Source organism: Sinocyclocheilus grahami, unplaced genomic scaffold (assembly GCF_001515645.1).
Source record: "Sinocyclocheilus grahami isolate Dianchi unplaced genomic scaffold, SAMN03320097.WGS_v1.1 scaffold1004.1, whole genome shotgun sequence".
In the NCBI taxonomy this organism is placed as follows: domain Eukaryota; kingdom Metazoa; phylum Chordata; class Actinopteri; order Cypriniformes; family Cyprinidae; genus Sinocyclocheilus; species Sinocyclocheilus grahami.
Window position 1 is genome coordinate 305,309 of NW_015506183.1, and position 19,766 is coordinate 325,074.

At 35.6% G+C, this 19,766-nt stretch overlaps 1 protein-coding gene across 1 annotated transcript in view; it reads left to right on the forward strand.

Moving 5' to 3' along the window:
- Positions 1-5,539: 5,539 nt before the first annotated feature.
- The window catches only part of LOC107565475 (heparan-alpha-glucosaminide N-acetyltransferase-like), a 22,326-nt gene continuing 8,099 nt past the window's right edge, over positions 5,540-19,766 (forward strand). Inside the window, 15 exon segments of the mRNA XM_016250714.1 lie at positions 5,540-5,587; positions 5,675-5,752; positions 5,755-5,862; positions 6,641-6,756; positions 7,800-7,936; positions 8,055-8,173; positions 8,356-8,425; positions 10,645-10,714; positions 10,959-11,056; positions 11,409-11,485; positions 12,104-12,134; positions 15,040-15,200; positions 15,489-15,604; positions 16,818-16,939; positions 18,977-19,103. Coding sequence (XP_016106200.1) covers positions 5,701-5,752; positions 5,755-5,862; positions 6,641-6,756; positions 7,800-7,936; positions 8,055-8,173; positions 8,356-8,425; positions 10,645-10,714; positions 10,959-11,056; positions 11,409-11,485; positions 12,104-12,134; positions 15,040-15,200; positions 15,489-15,604; positions 16,818-16,939; positions 18,977-19,103 — 1,404 coding nt within the window. The 5' untranslated portion in view covers positions 5,540-5,587; positions 5,675-5,700.

Here is a 19,766-nt window from a genome sequence, read left to right on the forward strand (position 1 = left end):
GGAGGAACGGGGAGGGCAAAATAACATTGTGTCTAAAGCGTAACATTCACTTGAACTTTTTTATGAGATAAACACTGAACTCATGTACTCGCCCAACATCCGCCATTTTACTGCTACCCTGTAGAGAAATGACCCCTGAACTTTAACCTGAAAGGCATGTTGACGGTCTTTAATCCTGCACCTGTGAGGAAAATGTTTTTTATTTCTCTGTTTTTATGCTATGTGAAAGAGGAGTTTTTGAAGCTCTCTCTCATGGAATTAATGCGTTCGACATATGACAAATAACAAATCAAAAGGGGTTAGAATGGTTTGAAAGTTTGGTATGTGACATGTAAAAGTTTGATTTTGACATTAAAACACCTTTAAACCGTGTTCTGCTTCCTTTTTCAAGCTTGAACTTACGGTTTGATTCATTTTTGTGCATATATTTGTGTATATTAGTGAATGTAGTGATAAGGATGTTTCTTTTGCAAGCCTGCACCCTGCTGTTAAAAGAGAAAATTACATTCCCTGTACACTTCCCATCAGCTGAGTCTCCTCATTTAGTAAGTAAATTGTGTATTTGAAAAAAAAAAAAGGCATTTTGCTCTCTATTTTTTACACTTTTCACTTCTCGGTTTAACATAATTTTGATTTGTTTTATTAAACTTTTTTTTATCACACCAGTTTGTAACTAATCCTGGGTACTCAATTGTGTTTAAACCCTAAGAGTTTAGTAGACTTTTAATGGAATGATATGCAGACAATGATCATACAAACATGACTGAACTGTCCTCAGATATCAAGGTGCCGGCCCTAAATAGTAAAATAAAAAGGAGTCAATAGTTCAGAATCTTGTTTTGCCAATCAGAAAGCTTGTAAACGATGGTAACATTTTCATTTTTGGGTGAACTACCAATCATTTAGCACAGTCACAGCAGGTAGTCTACAATCGTGAACTAGTTTTAATTAGTTTGGAAGTTGCGAAATGTTTGCTGTCATCAACGGCTTACACAGCCAAAATGTACTTAAAGAATTGGAAGATAGTTGAAATAAAGTGGCCAAAAAAGAAGCTAAGAGTGAACGTAGGAAAACTTTTCATCACTGGAGGGAAGCTGAGAAATGTACTTGAAAACAGATTCAGAGTTTGCTTTGCTTCTGCTCGACAAGAGTTTTGGCTTACAAAAATTCTCTCATCCCTGCAGAACTCTATTTCTTAAAGGTATAGTTCACCCAAAAATGAACATTCTGTCATCAATTACTTACCCTAATGCTGTTCCAAACCTTTATGAGTTGCTTTCTTCTACTGAACACAAAATAAGTTATTTTGAAGTTGACAGTTTTGATACAGTTGACGGTGGACATTTACTTCCATAGTATGGAAAAAAAATACTATGGAAACCAATGGCTACCATCCACTGCTAACAACGTTCTTGTTCAACAGAAGAACACATACAGGTTTGGTACAAAATGTAAACGATGGTAAAATGTTCATTTTTGGGTGCAATCACATTAACTATGATTCAGAGAATTTCCACTGGCAAAACCCAGTCCTTTCAATAGAAATCCAGCGATCAGGAATTTCACACGAGGGAAAAAGTTTTGGTCATACGGATATGCCATGTTGACCAACAGAAGCTGCTTAGTTTGAAAGTGACCTCTGTCAGCTGAGCTGTGCTACATACATCACTGCAGTATTGATAGTCTACAGTTGACTTTTTTGGCCATGAAATGTCACTAATTTGACTGCACTTTTACAACATTTTAACTTCATTATTTGCATATTTACGAATTAAATACATTGAATTGGACAAGGACCACACTCAACTTGTTTTTTTTAACAAATGTTTGTCAGTAGTTACTTTGCCACACTGTAAAAAAAATTCCGTAAAATTTACGGTAAAAAACGGCAGCTGTGGTTGCTGGAATTTTACTGTAAAAATACAGTAGCAACGTTTTACTTTTTACGGTTTTAACTTAAATTTACAGTTAAATACCGTAATTTCATTAACTGATATTATGTTAATATTAAATCTGAAATACACTGATAACCACCAAATGCAGGTGGTGATGAGAAAGTCACATGATGAACCAAAGCCCATCACAAGCAGCTTTTATATAATAACATATATAGAAGGTGCACAGTGTCAGTCACACAAACACTAAACACCATCATGGTAACACACATGAAACTGAAATAATGCAATAAACATTAATTTAACAACATTAGGTGTAACACACAACCCTAATATACAAAACTGATAAGAAAAAACTAAGAAGAAACATAGTTATTTCAACAAAAAACCATCAAATTTGAAATGTAAAGCAGGGAATTCTGGGAATGTCAATTTACGGTTATTCACTGTAAATTATACTGTATTTTTCACTTCCAAAAACGGTATACTACTGTAAAATTTATGTCCAATACATGTAATGTCCAATACAGTTTTTCACCGTATATAGTAGGGGAATTTACAGTGAACCATTTAACAGGTTTTTACTGTAGCATTTTTACAGTCTTTTACTGTTAAATTCACGGTCATTTTTTACAGTGAGATAACTACGCTAGTTGCAATTTGTTACATTTTAACTGCATCATCAGATGCTGAAACTAAACAGCATGTGCACGTTTCGACTGTACAAAGTACATAAATATTTAATGAGCCAACCACTATTTATTTCAGTGTAGTTTATGATAAGATATTAGATGCCAGACAACTAGCTGTTATGTCCGGTTTCACATTGTATCCTTTGGCATCACATTTCAGGGTTTGCACTAAAAAAGTTTTTCTCTGAAAACTATATGCAGATTTTTTTCTTACTTTTAATATACATTTAGAAGAGTTTTTATTTTAACTTCCACAGATCCCCCCCCCCCAGTTAAAAATCCCATGGTCTTTACTAAAGTTATACCAAGGTACAAGGAACTTGCCTGAATTAAAATCAAGGAACTTGCCCCTGAAGGCAGTTTCAGTGAGCCAGAGTTCTTTGAAAAACAGAGCAGCTCAGGGAGGATGATGTATTTCAAGGATTCCTTCGTCCCAGTGGAATATAGAAATGCTGCTCTAGTTATAGAAACAGCACACTTACTTTTGCCATTTTTATACTTCTCCACTATTTTCAGTTTCTCCTTCATTTCCAATAGCTTTAGAATATCAGGGATATCAAAACATTTCTCCAGTCCAGCATGTTAACAATTAGTTCGCTCTGTGAATAGTCTGAGCAATCTGGAAACATGCCTAAAGTTGAATGAATATCAGACCAATCATGCAAGTTTCCCAGCTTTAAATGAATACATATATTTGGTAATTTTTTCTTGGCTTATAAATAGTACACTTGTGTACTGCTTGCTAATGCATTGGTAAATTTCCTCATACTTAGATCCAGATCGGGGCCCATCATGGACTCATGATGTGTTGACACTATGAGGCATATTAAATCTAGCGCATTCTACAAGACGAATGCTTGTGGCCTTGTACACATTTAAAGACTTTAAGATTGATTTAAAGATAATAATAGGAATAACAGTGTGTGTGTGTGTGTGTAAAGTCCAAATACATGGCATTACACCATCATATGAAGGCAAGACACTGCAGGCAAAAACATTGAGTAAAACTCTTTAGATTAGGGAACACTATTCACTATTTACTAGTTGCTTGTTAGCATGCATATAACAAGTATATTGGCTGTTTATTAGCATTTATAAAGCACATATTAATGTCTCATTCTGCGTGACCATATTCTAGATCACTTTATTAAATGTTCAGATTTCTGTTCTGGAAATGCATGCTAAGTAGGGCATATTTAATAATTTTAATTAGCTTATTTGTATATTTAAAATTAGCATTTCAGTTAACTTGTAATACAAAAATGCTTGCAATTCTTAATGCAGTCAATAAATTGAAGAAGTATGATGATATCTATTTCTTACTGTACATTTTTATCACCTGGCCTGCCTTGTCTTGTGTTTCCCTGACCCTGTGATGTTCATTACAATTTGACAGTGTTAAACTGATGAAGTTGACAAAAACTGACAGAGTTGACAAAGGTCCAACTGAGGTTACAACAACTGATTGACAAGACAACAAATTAAGACAACTAACTAATTTTTAAATTAACATTTAATTTAATACAACACTCATTCCATTGGATGTCTCATTAGGTCTCCAGTAGCTCATGAAATAAAAGAAGCTTATGTTAAGTTCAGTGTAATGGTAGCATTATTATGTGTTGCCTTGTAGCAGCAGCAAAGATTATCTATGAATCCAAAGGATCTGTAGCCTGTCTTTAAACTGCATGAATTCCATGAATTTTATTTGTGCCTGACTTGCATGACTTAAGGAGTGGACAGCTGGCAAGTTTGCTCTTTATGAAGCCCATTACATCAGGGTTTGCTATTGCTGTGATCTCATGTGAGTAACAGGTTGTAAAAAAATAAAATTAAAATAAAAAATAATAATAAGGTATCTAAATCAGGCCAAATATGTATGTAAATAAAATCATGAAACAACGTTACAATAATTCCCCATATGCAAAAAAAAAGATTGTCATCTCCATCAGCTTACAAGTCACTCACTCGGATATAAAACCTGACGGACTTGATAAAATGGAATACTTCTCCACATTCCACAAGTGTTGTACAGTTGAGCAAATTTTTTTCCCCCTCAGATGTAGCTGCACAAAATTTAACCCACAACTATTTACAGTATTTGTTACTATACAAATTTGTGTCCTCATAAACCACATAAACATGCACACACACACACACACACACACACACACACACACACACACACACACACACACACAAAGAAAAACAAGTAGATAGAATAGAAAAATTAGAAAGCTAGTATAAATATATGTTATATACAGCAGAGAAAGGGCTCCTCAGAATTAAACATGCCACTGACATTGCCTGATTTATTCAGAATTATTACAGAATTATACACACACACAGACAGACAGACACACACACACACACACACACACACACTCAGGTTATAAATATATGTTATATACAGCAGAGAAAGGGCTCCTCAGAATTAAACATGCCACTGACATTGCCTGATTTATTCAGAATTATTACAAAAAAAATCCTGATGGAGATGACGCAAAGTGAGGACACAACTTTGGTAGATTTTTATGGAAAATATAATATAATTTAAGATTTACTTTTTGTATTGTTTGATTATATTACAGATCTCTGCCTCAATATGAATGTATATCTTTGAATTGGTTGCATTTTTAAATACTTTATTTGGCAGTTTTACGTTGTGACCTCATGCTGAGGACAGGTTAAATGACATTTTCCAAGTATAGAGCATGCATTTAATTTTTTTTTTTTTTTAGTTTTTGTCCCTTATCCCAGGAATCATTGGTTTATTAAATAATAATAATAATAATAATAATAATGTAATGAATTGGCTGCGTTTCGAAACCTAGTGATCTGCACTACCTAGACAGCGCGTCATATATGCTTTTAAACGTTCAAACCTATTTATGAGCCACATTAGCGCGTTCAAACATTTGTTCACAAGTTCGTTTAGCATTTCTGTTAGCATTGAAACGGTCTCAAAAGCGTATATGAGGCCTCAGAAATGCTGCTGAGGTAAATAGCAATCGCTAGCTTTTGATTCCATCCTACGAGCAGCCTGTGTACTTTGACCCTCCTCTCTTCCACTACTTGCGCTGCTAGGAAGGAGGGATCGGAAGTATGTTGTAATGAAAAAAGGGGAAATCTTGACATCAAGGAAGGACCGAAAGGAGGCAGTGAGATCTCTGATGTTATGGCACCTGAAAGGGAACATTACAGATGGACTGTTTGTGCAGTGATTGTGCTTTTGATAGCATTATGTGCAGCTCATATGACAGATCGACCTGCCTGTGAGTATCATTTGCCTTAACACCAATGTTACCTGATCGATATTAAATATAAAACGCATTTCTTAAAGCCGTGGTTCCTTTTTGTTTCGTTATACTATGTCAGCCAGCTAACACCACCATTAGCTGTTTTTAGCCTATGCTAGCTGTTCTTTATATTTCAAAAAAATATATATTTGAGCATCGTATTAATGTGGTTTACCTACATTTATATTTGTTTACCTACATTTATATTTGTTAATGCTTTAGCATATGCATAGAGTGTGATACTCCTATGCATACAGCCACAACAAAAAACATTTAGGGCTTTCATGGATTCAAATTTCCCTCGTTTGGCAGATCTGGGCAGTTTTATGGTGCTTCTTGTGAGGCAGATTAGTGCAAGCATGTGACTGCAGGAGGTACAGAGTCACTATTGTTATACTGCAGTAGTAGAGTGCACCAAAGCAGCTGACCATTTAGTTTCATTTGGAGACCTACATTTAGCTTGCACTGAATTAGAGGCAGCTACCTAACTCTACAGAGTGGTGAGTATATGTGGGAATTGTTTCTTTATGTTTTTCAAAGAGAATCTCTGTGACTTGTCACAAAACCCGGTGAACCACGTTGCTAGAGTTTCACTCAAAGGTATCAGAATCTACCTAGTTTGACAACTTTTGAGTGATTGCAACTGCAGTCGCTGATTAAATAAGTTTGTATGCGTCTTACTGTGAGGTTGAATGTCTTTGTGTTTGTTGCAAATGCTTCATATTTGGTGATGCTCAAGTGGCTTTGCTTTCAGCTTCTCACCCTCACCACAAGACTTCTGTGCTGAAGATGGATGAGGCGTCCCTTTCGGTTATCAATGAGATTGAGGATGACATGATGTTATATGTGCTTTCAGATCACTGTTTTCAGGTATCAAATTTTGACGTTCTGGGTATACGAGCAAAATTTTGCATTTCTTAAGCATTATAGCATTGGTACTGAATACTGTATAATGCTGCTTAAAGGAATATTTCACCCAAAAATTTTAATGTGACCCTGGACCACAAAACCAGTCATAAGGGTACATTTTTTGAAATTTATCGTATCATAAGCTTTCCATTGATGTATGGTTTGTTAAGATAGGACAATATTTGGCCGAGATACAACTATTTGAAAATCTGGAATCTTGACGGTGCAAAAAAAATCAAAATACTGAGAAAATCGCCTTTAAAGTTGTTCAAATTAAGTTCTTAGCTATGCATATTACTAATCAAAAATTATGTTTTGATGTATTTACGGTAGGAAATGTACAAAATATCTTCATGGAACATGATCTTTACTTAATGTCTTAATGATTTTAGGCATAAAAGAAAAATCGGTAAATTTGACCCATTCAATGATTTTTTGGCTATTGCTAAAAATATACCCAAGCGCCTTAAGACGGGTTTTGTGGTCCAGGGTCACAAATGTGCTGAAAATGTTCTCATCCACAGGCCAGCCAAGATGCAGATGAGTTTGTTTATGCTTCTGCATAAATTTAGCGTTATGTCACCTGCTCAACAATGCATCCTCTGCAGTGAATGGGTGCCGTCATTTTAACTTTAAACCATTGCTTCTGGCCAAAATATCTAGTCTATAATCCATAAAAACGCTTTCTGGAGAAAACAGTATTTTAGATAGAGGGCTCATATTTTAGCTGGAAGCAACAGTTTAAAGTTAAACTGATTCATCACCAAGACGTTTTTATTCCAAGCACACAGCTTTTTGTTTCACAAGACATTCTGACGGCACCCGTTCACTGCAGAGGATCCATTGGTAAGCAAGTGATGTAATGCTAAATTTCTCCAAATCTGTTCTTATGAAGAAACAAACTCATCTCCATCTCGGATGGCCTGAGGTTGAGTATTTCTTTAATGCTGCAGTATTGCTCCAACTCTGTATCCCTGTGTTGTCTGTGCATGCGTGTACATCAGTGTTTGCCCCAGCTGTTGGGAATAATACCTGCAAGGCCAGCATCTGGGACCCCCGCTACGGTGGGCTTTGTCGTAGACACGCAGCACGCACTGACACTGCAGCTCAACAGTACCTCTGCACACTTGGAGCCATGCAAGTGAGTTATGTATCGATACGTGACAGTTTTTGACCAAGACATCTTTACCTTGTTTATTTCCTTAGCAATTGCTGTCAAGGCAAGGCATCATTATGAGACAATTGATTTGTTCTATCAGAGTTCACTTCCACTTTGGGGAGCAGGGGAACTATTCTCTGTGGGTCAAGAACCTGAATGAGCCGTCACTGGTCAGCTGCTCTATGATCACTGATTCTGAGCCCATTAACAGCTACTTGCGTGAGTCAACCTTACATCTGCACACTGCAATTCAGCATTTTTTTTTTTTTGTATGTTAAATTTGTTAAAGATGCTGAAAAGTACAATTTTTGTTTTTCTGGAGGAAATAAACAACAACAACGGGTAAATAATGTATTAAACTAAATTGAGCTGGGTGACTTTTTTTCTTTTTGTTTTTCCAGCTATTTTGTTTGCCTTTCTGGTATTTGCTTTTTTGGCTGCATTATCTGCTATCTGGAACACAGTTAAAAGGTAAAGACCCCTTTAAATATCTTTTTGACCATGTACTGATCACATGTAAACAAGCTAGAACAGCTTGTTGCAGCTCTTTTATTTTGAAAGCTTGTAAAATTGAGTTCTTCCACTTTTAAGGCTGGATGTGGTGACAAATCTACTTCTTTGCTTCACTCAAAGGTATCAGAATCTACCTAGTTTGACAACTTTTGAGTGATTGCAACTGCAGTCGCTGATTAAATAAGTTTGTATGCGTCTTACTGTGAGGTTGAATGTCTTTGTGTTTGTTGCAAATGCTTCATATTTGGTGATGCTCAAGTGGCTTTGCTTTCAGCTTCTCACCCTCACCACAAGACTTCTGTGCTGAAGATGGATGAGGCGTCCCTTTCGGTTATCAATGAGATTGAGGATGACATGATGTTATATGTGCTTTCAGATCACTGTTTTCAGGTATCAAATTTTGACGTTCTGGGTATACGAGCAAAATTTTGCATTTCTTAAGCATTATAGCATTGGTACTGAATACTGTATAATGCTGCTTAAAGGAATATTTCACCCAAAAATGTAAATGTGACCCTGGACCACAAAACCAGTCAAAGGGTACATTTTTTTAAATTTATCGTATCATAAGCTTTCCATTGATGTATGGTTTGTTAAGATAGGACAATATTTGGCCGAGATACAACTATTTGAAAATCTGGAATCTTGACGGTGCAAAAAAAATCAAAATACTGAGAAAATCGCCTTTAAAGTTGTTCAAATTAAGTTCTTAGCTATGCATATTACTAATCAAAAATTATGTTTTGATGTATTTACGGTAGGAAATGTACAAAATATCTTCATGGAACATGATCTTTACTTAATGTCTTAATGATTTTAGGCATAAAAGAAAAATCGGTAAATTTGACCCATTCAATGATTTTTTGGCTATTGCTAAAAATATACCCAAGCGCCTTAAGACGGGTTTTGTGGTCCAGGGTCACAAATGTGCTGAAAATGTTCTCATCCACAGGCCAGCCAAGATGCAGATGAGTTTGTTTATGCTTCTGCATAAATTTAGCGTTATGTCACCTGCTCAACAATGCATCCTCTGCAGTGAATGGGTGCCGTCATTTTAACTTTAAACCATTGCTTCTGGCCAAAATATCTAGTCTATAATCCATAAAAACGCTTTCTGGAGAAAACAGTATTTTAGATAGAGGGCTCATATTTTAGCTGGAAGCAACAGTTTAAAGTTAAACTGATTCATCACCAAGACGTTTTTATTCCAAGCACACAGCTTTTTGTTTCACAAGACATTCTGACGGCACCCGTTCACTGCAGAGGATCCATTGGTAAGCAAGTGATGTAATGCTAAATTTCTCCAAATCTGTTCTTATGAAGAAACAAACTCATCTCCATCTCGGATGGCCTGAGGTTGAGTATTTCTTTAATGCTGCAGTATTGCTCCAACTCTGTATCCCTGTGTTGTCTGTGCATGCGTGTACATCAGTGTTTGCCCCAGCTGTTGGGAATAATACCTGCAAGGCCAGCATCTGGGACCCCCGCTACGGTGGGCTTTGTCGTAGACACGCAGCACGCACTGACACTGCAGCTCAACAGTACCTCTGCACACTTGGAGCCATGCAAGTGAGTTATGTATCGATACGTGACAGTTTTTGACCAAGACATCTTTACCTTGTTTATTTCCTTAGCAATTGCTGTCAAGGCAAGGCATCATTATGAGACAATTGATTTGTTCTATCAGAGTTCACTTCCACTTTGGGGAGCAGGGGAACTATTCTCTGTGGGTCAAGAACCTGAATGAGCCGTCACTGGTCAGCTGCTCTATGATCACTGATTCTGAGCCCATTAACAGCTACTTGCGTGAGTCAACCTTACATCTGCACACTGCAATTCAGCATTTTTTTTTTTTGAATGTTAAATTTGTTAAAGATGCTGAAAAGTACAATTTTTGTTTTTCTGGAGGAAATAAACAACAACAACGGGTAAATAATGTATTAAACTAAATTGAGCTGGGTGACTTTTTTTCTTTTTGTTTTTCCAGCTATTTTGTTTGCCTTTCTGGTATTTGCTTTTTTGGCTGCATTATCTGCTATCTGGAACACAGTTAAAAGGTAAAGACCCCTTTAAATATCTTTTTGACCATGTACTGATCACATGTAAACAAGCTAGAACAGCTTGTTGCAGCTCTTTTATTTTGAAAGCTTGTAAAATTGAGTTCTTCCACTTTTAAGGCTGGATGTGGTGACAAATCTACTTCTTTGCTTGGGGAGCACAGTGGAGACAGAGAGGCTGATAAACTCTGTAAGAGTGCTATTCACTCATTTTATACCTTTTTTGCACTTTTAATATTTTTCCGTGCATGGTTTTCTAATCTTTAAAAAATAAACACAAACCACCAAATATGATGTTTTTGTCATAGTTCAAATATGGCATCATACTTGATTTAGTGTTCTTGCTGGTTCAAGCATTAGAAAAATTGCAGACATTATTTTTTATTTTCATTAATTTACACTCTCTCACTCTTTCTTTCTCTCTTCATCTTCAGGAGCTTGGCACTCCAAACAGATTGGTAGATGCTTCTATGGAATCGATAATTCCTGCCACTACAGGACGGAGGCTTCGTTCTTTGGATACTTTCCGTGGGTATGGTGCTCTTTCACTAATTGTTTTGGGTCCAATGCGCTTGAGATGGGAATTGAAAAATTCAGGTGAAAATGATCAGAAGCTGCTACTTTGCATACTGTGAAGCTGGTTGTCAAATGTAAGTTGCATTCTATTTCTTATTATCCTGAAATAGAATGATTCAATCTGAACTTGTTAAAACAAGGTTATGTTTACTGGTAACCTTACCTAACAATTGGAACTTAATTACAGTTACAGTTATTTTTATTTTCGGTCTGGTTTATAGAAATTCAATCACATTATTTACTGTGGTTTGGCTTAATTCCAGATCTCTGTTAAGACAGAAATGACCCTCGCTCTGTTTTCTCCACAGCCTTTCACTGGTCATTATGGTGTTTGTCAACTATGGAGGTGGACGTTACTGGTTCTTTAGGCATGAAAGTTGGAATGGTAAACTCATTTCTTTATTTACATCAGCTGCTAGCATGTTTTTAAGCATAAGAGCTTGGAGTGGCTGTTATTGGTAACAATGGGGAGAAATCATTTTAGTATATAAATAAACTGCAGGTCAAAAGTTTGGAATAATTAAGATTTAGTTTTTTTAATGATGTTTGATGAATTGAAAGTTCAAGGTACAGCATTTGAATAGTTATTTTTGTAACATTATAAATGTCTTTACTATAACTTTTGATAAATTTTTGCATCTTTGCTGAAAAAAAACCCCTGTTTTTAAGAAATGATTCTTCAGCAGCAAATCAGCATATTAGAATGATTCTGAAGGTTCATGAGACACTGAAGACTAGAGTAATGATGCTGAAAATTCACAGGAATAAATTACATTTACATATATTTAAAATAGAAAACTGTTATTATTTTAAATTGTAAATAAAGCCTGAGAGCATAAGATACTTCTTTCAAAAACTTTATAAATTATTCAAAAATTTTACCTGGCAGTATATATATATATATATATATATATATTATATATACACATACACGCAATATGTTTGAAAAGCACTTCTCATGAATTTAATAGAGTGTGAATGAATGAATTTCTTTCTCATGCAGGGCTCACAGTGGCTGATCTTGTGTTTCCTTGGTAAGTCAATCTGACGTCACGAATGACAGATTTTTTTATAAAGCATATAAAGCAGCTCCTTTACACTCTGCTTGAGCTGTTGTTTTATAGTGCAGTATTGTAGTTTAGCTTTATATTTCTGTAATGTGCTTTGATTGATCTGCAAGCCACATTAGCGCTGACAAGCTATAGTACAACCCCAATTCCAGAAAAGTTGGGACGTTTTGTAAAATGCACTGAAATCAAGAATCTTTGATTTGCTTATTGTCTTTAGCTTTTATTTAATTGACAAAAGTACAAAGAAAATATTTCCAACATTTTCTCTGACCAATGTATTTTGTAAATATAAACAAATTTTGATTTTGATAGCTGCAACACACTCCAAAAAAGTTGAGACAGAGGCAAAATATAAGAGAAAAGGTTAGAGAATATCTAAATTAAACAGTTTTGAAACATTTTACCATTGGTAATAAGTGAGGGCATCAATGAAAAATCGCAAAGAATTTAGGTCTTTCACCAACTTCCATACATAATATTGTGAAAAGATTCGGGGAATCCAGAAAAATCTCAGTCTGCATAGGGCAAGGCAGGAAACCTCAGTTAAATGTGCATGACCTTTGAGCCCTCAGGTGGCATTTCATAATAATCTGTCATGCTGTGGTGTTAAATATAGCCACATGGGCTCAGGAGTACTTCGGAAAACCACTGTCACTTAACAGTCTCTCGCTGCATCAATAAATGCAACTTGAATCTCTTACTCTAGGAGAAAGCTATACATCAATTCTATGCAGTGATGCCACGGGGTTCTCTGGGCCAGAGCTCATCTCATATAGTCTACATTTCAAAAGGCAGATGAGTCCACATTTCAATTTGTTTCTGGGAAAAATGGACGACGAGTTCTCAGTCCCCAAAGACCGAAGGGACCATCCAGACTTTTACCAGATGCAAAAGCAAACATCTGTCATGGTATGGGGGTGCAGCAGAGCAAACGCATGGGTGACTGGCATATGTGCGAAGGTACCATTGACATGGAGGCATATTTTGGAATTGTACAGAGACATATACTGCCATTAAGATGCAGTCTTTCATGTGAAGTCTATCAAGACCAATGCCAGGTCTCATTCTGCATGTGCTACAACAGTGTGGTTTCGTTGACACAGAGTGAATGTGCTAGACCGGCCTTCCTGCAGTCCAGATCTGACTCCTATTGAAAATGTTTGACCAGTCATGAAAAGGAGAATTGGACAACGATGATCACAGACTGCTGAGCATCTGAAGTCTTGTATCAAGCGAGATTGGACAAAAAATTTGATTGCAAAGCTTTAACAATTAGTAACAAGTGGATGTGACACAGTGCTAAATATGCCTCTTTCCCAACTTTTTTGGAGTGTGTTGCAGCCATCAAAATCAAAATTTGTTTATATTTACAAAATAAAATTAAGTTGGCCAGTGAAAACACTGGACATTTTTTCTTTGTACTTTAGTCATTTAAATAAAGGTTAAAGAGAATGAACAAAGAGATAACATATTCTTGATTTTGTGGTGTTTCACAAAACATCTCACCTTTTTTGAAATTGGGATTGTATATCTGAGCCAAGCATGGGTGCTTATCACTGTGGCACAAATAAAGTGGCATATCCGAGTCAGAGTAAACTGGTTTCACAGCTGAATTAAACCCAATAACCTTGTTTTCTGCTCTGCAGCTGAAGAAAGTGTCTGCAGCAGTGCTATTAGGTTTAAATAGGTTGTGACACCAGGTTTTAGAGAGCCTGTAAAAAATGAACATGGAAGGTGTAATTCACATAGAATTAAAATTCTGTCATAATTTTCTCAATGTCATGTTGTTCCAAACCCTTTCCTTCTTTGCTGGAACTCAAATGGAGGTGCCAGTCAAAATGTTCCCATACAATTAAAGCATACAGTGACCAGTGGCCGTCAAGCTACAAGGACATCAAAACAAAACAAAAAATAAATAAAACATTGTGTAGTCGAAAACGACACTACCAATCAAAAGTTTGGGGTCATTAGGATTTTTTTTTATGTTTTTGAAATAACTCGTGTATGTTCACGAAGGCTGCATTTATTTGATGAAAAGTACAGTAAAAATATTGCAATATTGTGAAATATTATTACAATAACACAACATTTTTTTTGTTTTAATGTATTTAAAATGCAATTTATTCCTGTGATAGCAAAGCTGAATTTTCAGCAGCAATTACTCCAGTCTTCAGTGTCACATGATCCTTTAGAAATCATTGTAATCATTCTTCTTTTTATTATAAATATTGAAAACAGTTGTGCTGCTTAATATTTTTGTGGAACCCATGCAGTTTAATGCATACTTGCTGAATAAAAGTATTAATTTCTTTCAAAGCAAATTGTTTATTTGATAAACACACTGGAATTTAAGTTAAGTTATTCCATAAAAATCTTGTGTAGCTCTTGAATCTCTTTCATGCCTTTGCATAATCAAAATCGGTGCCACTGTGACGTCTTTATGGTCCAAAATTTCTCCTTTGGTGTTACACAAAAGAAATAATATCATATGGGCTTGAAACAACATGAAGGTGAGTAAATAATGGCAGCATTTTCATCTTTAGATGAACTAGCTCTATAATTTAGGCAAAAAATGCAGTACAACAGATTTCAATACAGAGTGCTGTGGTTATGGCTGTATTTGAATGCTTGTGAACATTTTAGAATTTGTACATAGTATGTAAAGACAAGATATAGCATATCATTTGGATGACATTGGAAGAAAGACTGCAGACAAATGTGTGCTACACATGTTAAAGAGAAATTGGATTTCACTCAATTCTATTTGTGGATGATGCTTAATCTGTGTGTTGAAAATCATGCCAGAAAGTAGCACTTTATGAAACGGGTATCTATTTTATCTTACTTTGTGTAACTTTCTTCTTCACAGGTTTGTGTTCATTATGGGTACGTCTGTTGGTTTGTCCCTGAGCAGTTCATTGCGCAGAGGTGTGAAACGCACTCATCTGCTGTGGAGGATCTTCTGGAGGAGCTTACAACTCTTCCTTATCGGAGTCATCATCATCAATCCGAACTACTGCAATGGACCCTGTGAGTAGTAACACATTTTCCTTTCCCTTCCCAGCCCAGCTTCCTATTTCAGTAAGAAACACGTCAACATAGGAAAGAAAACTGCACTTGTCAAGCCATTTCATGGGGGAGTTAATATTATAGTACGTTCAAGCTCAACATTTTCATCTAATGTCACCTTGTCAATTATTGTTTAGTAATCTGCTCACAAAATTAGTCCAACATTTTATGGACTGTGGTGTAGAAGTATGAACGGTGTTAAAAATATAAATGATGATGTTTTATGCATGTGTCCATGTATCTGCACAGTGTCTTGGGATTCTCTTCGTATTCCTGGCGTATTACAGCGTCTGGGCTTCACGTATCTCGTTGTTGCTGTCTTGGATCTTGGGGTGGTCCGAGACCGACTTAACAACCTGTCAAGTGTGAGTCACGTTATTCTTCTCCACACGTAATATGACACATAATCATAAACACACTTTATAGACATACATACTCAGCTGTATGTCCTTTACAGGCTTTTGTCTCTTTAATGATTAACAGAATATTTGATTCATCTATTTGTAAAAATATACATTGGGGACCAGATGCTTTTATTTAGCATTTTTCTAATTTACACTGCCGGACAGTTTTTGTTACGCTCACCAAGGCTGCATTTATTTGATCAATAATGCAGAAAAAAACATTAATATTGTAAAATATTACTACAGTTTAAATAAAAATGTTCTATTTGAATATATTTTAAAATATAATTGATTCCTGTGATGCCAAAGCTGAATTTTCAGCATCATTGCTCCAGTCTTCAGTGTCACATGATCCTCCAGAAATTATTGTAATGTTCTGATTTGCTGCTCAAGAAACATTTCTAATTATTATTATCATCAATGTTGAAAGCAGTTTTTACTGCTTAATATTTTTGTGAAAACTCTGTTACACTATCAATAAAAAAGAAAAGAAAGAAAATAATAATTTTATTCAGCAAGGAAGCATTAAAGCCATCAAATATGACAGTAAAGTAATTTACAATACTATATATATATATATAAATAATTATTAAAAAATTATATATATATTCTTTGAACTTTCTATTCATCAAAGAATCACTTTATAATGTTTTTTACAAAAATATTAGGCAGCAAAAACTGTTTTATTGAGTATCATTGAGCAATAAATCTGCATATTAGAATGATTTCTGAAGGATCATGTGACACTGAAGACTGGAGTAATGATGCTGAAAATTCAGCATTGCAATCACAGGAATAAATTACATTTCAAAATATATTAAAATAGCTCTTTTAAAATGTAACAATATTTCACAATATTACAGTTTTACTATATTTTTCATCAAAAAAATGCAGCCTTGGTGAGCATAAGACACTTCTTTCAATAACATGAAAAGAAAATCTTAATTATTCCAAACTTTTGACCAGCAGTGTAAATATAAAATATGCCATTTTTAATTGATAAATGTAAAAATGTCATTGAATTTTTTTTCTTGAATTTCAGACATTTTGATTTGTACTGTATGTCCTCCTTTTGTTTTATTGACAGCATGCACTCAAGCTGGCATTCTCTCTCACTTTAATTATTTTATATTATAATAATAATTGAAATTTTCCATCATCTTGTTGTTCCCAGGAAACATGCTGGTATTCGGTGCATGATGTCTGCCTCTACTGGCCTGCGTGGGTGTTTGTGATTGCCTTAGAGACAGTATGGTTGTGTTGGACCTTCCTCCTCCCAGTCCCAGGCTGCCCAACGTAAGTACAATCTTACTCATGATATACAATAAATCTGCATATTAGAATGATTTCTGAAGGGTCATGTGACACTGAAGACTGGAGTAATGATGCTGAAAATTCAGCATTGCAATCACAGGAATAAATTACATTTCAAAATATATTAAAATAGCTCTTTTAAAATGTAACAATATTTCACAATATTACAGTTTTACTATATTTTTCATCAAAAAAATGCAGCCTTGGTGAGCATAAGACACTTCTTTCAATAACATGAAAAGAAAATCTTAATTATTCCAAACTTTTGACCAGCAGTGTAAATATAAAATATGCCATTTTTAATTGATAAATGTAAAAATGTCATTGAATTTTTTTTCTTGAATTTCAGACATTTTGATTTGTACTGTATGTCCTCCTTTTGTTTTATTGACAGCATGCACTCAAGCTGGCATTCTCTCTCACTTTAATTATTTTATATTATAATAATAATTGAAATTTTCCATCATCTTGTTGTTCCCAGGAAACATGCTGGTATTCGGTGCATGATGTCTGCCTCTACTGGCCTGCGTGGGTGTTTGTGATTGCCTTAGAGACAGTATGGTTGTGTTGGACCTTCCTCCTCCCAGTCCCAGGCTGCCCAACGTAAGTACAATCTTACTCATGATATGAGTGTATCATTTATTAAAGGGTTAGTTCACCCAAAAATGAAAATTGGCTTGTGTTTTACTCACCCTTGAAGCATCCTAGGTGTATATGACTTTCTTCTTTCAGACGAATCCAGTCGGAGTTATATTAAAAATTGTCCTGGCTATTCCAAGCTCTATCATTGCAGTCAGCGGGTGTTGCAGTTGAACAGTCCACAAGTCGTCAAATAAAGCTTGCGCATTCATAATAAAACGTGCCTCACACGGCTCAGGGGAGTGAACAAAGGCCTCCTGTAGCAAATCCATGCGTTTTTTTTAAGAAAAATATCCATATTTAAAACATCATGAACACTTTTCTCTCACTTCCGTTATCTTTCATACGCGGAAGGCGTTCTGGCGGAAGGCGCATGACTCTGAGATATGCTAGTCTCACGAGTTTGTTTATAGGATCAAAGGAAGCAAAGTTTCCTTACTTTAGCAAAGTAAAACCAGTCTCCTCTTGGCTTATATCGAAATCCTCCGACATTTTTCTTTGCAAATCTTCTAATTCGTGACTGGCGTTTTGTTCTGTTGTCTCTCCGCATTCGTCACTAATCACGCAACGCCAACATGCTGCGTCATCCGCCGGAACTGCTTCAGTGTATGACAGTTACATAAATAAGTGATATAAAAGTTTTTATTACGTTTGAAATATGGATATTTTTCTTACAAAAACGCATGGATTCACTACTGAAGGCCTTTATTCATCCCACGGAGCCGTGTGAGGCACGTTTTATTATGAATGCGCGAGCTTTATTTGACGACTTGTGGACTGTTCAACTGCAACACCCGCTGACTGCAATGATAGAGCTTGGAATAGCCAGGACAATTTTTAATATAACTCCGACTGGATTCGTCTGAAAGAAGAAAGTCATATACACCTAGGATGCTTCGAGGGTGAGTAAAACACAAGCCAATTTTCATTTTTGGGTGAACTAACCCTTTAAGAGCTGTCTAAATGTCCATCCCCATATCCCCTGCCTTATTTGCAGTCACGAAGGGAACACTCTGTAGAATCTACCCTTTTCTGCCTTGTTAAAATTACTGGAAATTTGCATAAATATCAGTAAGATACCATAAATATTAGAAGAATAGACATGACTGCTAATTAGAAATGCAAAACAGATGTTAGCATTTTTAAAAAGTAGTTTTTTCTGGTAAATAGAGGAAAAATAAAATTTCTTTCATACATTCTGGTTTACATTGTTCAACGTAATATTATTAGTTAGTTGTAATTGGTTATATTGGATAGATATGGGTTGTGTAGATTAAAATGAATATGCAAATGAAAATGTTTTGAATATATTTGCTATTCATGACACGCGTTTTGTGTGGAAATTGCTATATTTTTCATCTTGTTGTCTCTCTCCTGCAGTGGTTATTTGGGTCCAGGGGGCATTGGTGACTTTGGCCAGTACCAAAACTGCACCGGTGGAGCTGCAGGTTACATTGATCGTTGGCTGCTGAGAGATAACCATATTTACCAGACGCCTTCATCACGGGTAAACAGAGACCAAAACAATGAGAACTGGTTGTCATTCTGCCTGACTAATGTAGTCCCTTTTTGTTAGAGCCACAGCTGATTTCTCTCTCTTACTTTAGTACTCACTGGTGCACTCATTGGGCCTCATTCATGAAACACGAGCAGAACGATTTTTTTGTGTAAATCATTCGGAAAGTCGTTCTGACGTAAATTTTCGGATTCATGAAAATGTTCGTATTTTGAAAATGTTAGTTAGTACGAAATAAATTTACACCTGCTCCCTACCATGTGTAAATGGTGCATAAAACATTCAAACGTTCTGTATTCTTTTAGACAAACTTATGACACTGCATTTTTATGAACTATGTATTATAATGATATTTAACAAGGTCATTTGCCCTGTGTTTTTTTTCTTCTTAATTTTTTACTCTTTAACTTTGGGTAAAACGCAGAGCTCGTCACTGTCCCTTTTTACACAGCCGTCCAATCACAGTAGAGGAGGGGCGGGACAAATATTACATTGACCAACCATGATCATACTTGTACAACACAACAATAGAGAAGTTAATATTGCTGGTTACTGCGTTTTTATATTCAGTTATATTCTGCAAAATAAGATACTCGTAACATGTTACTGCCGCGAATATTCCAAATCATAGCAAACAACGCGTCACTCCAGAAA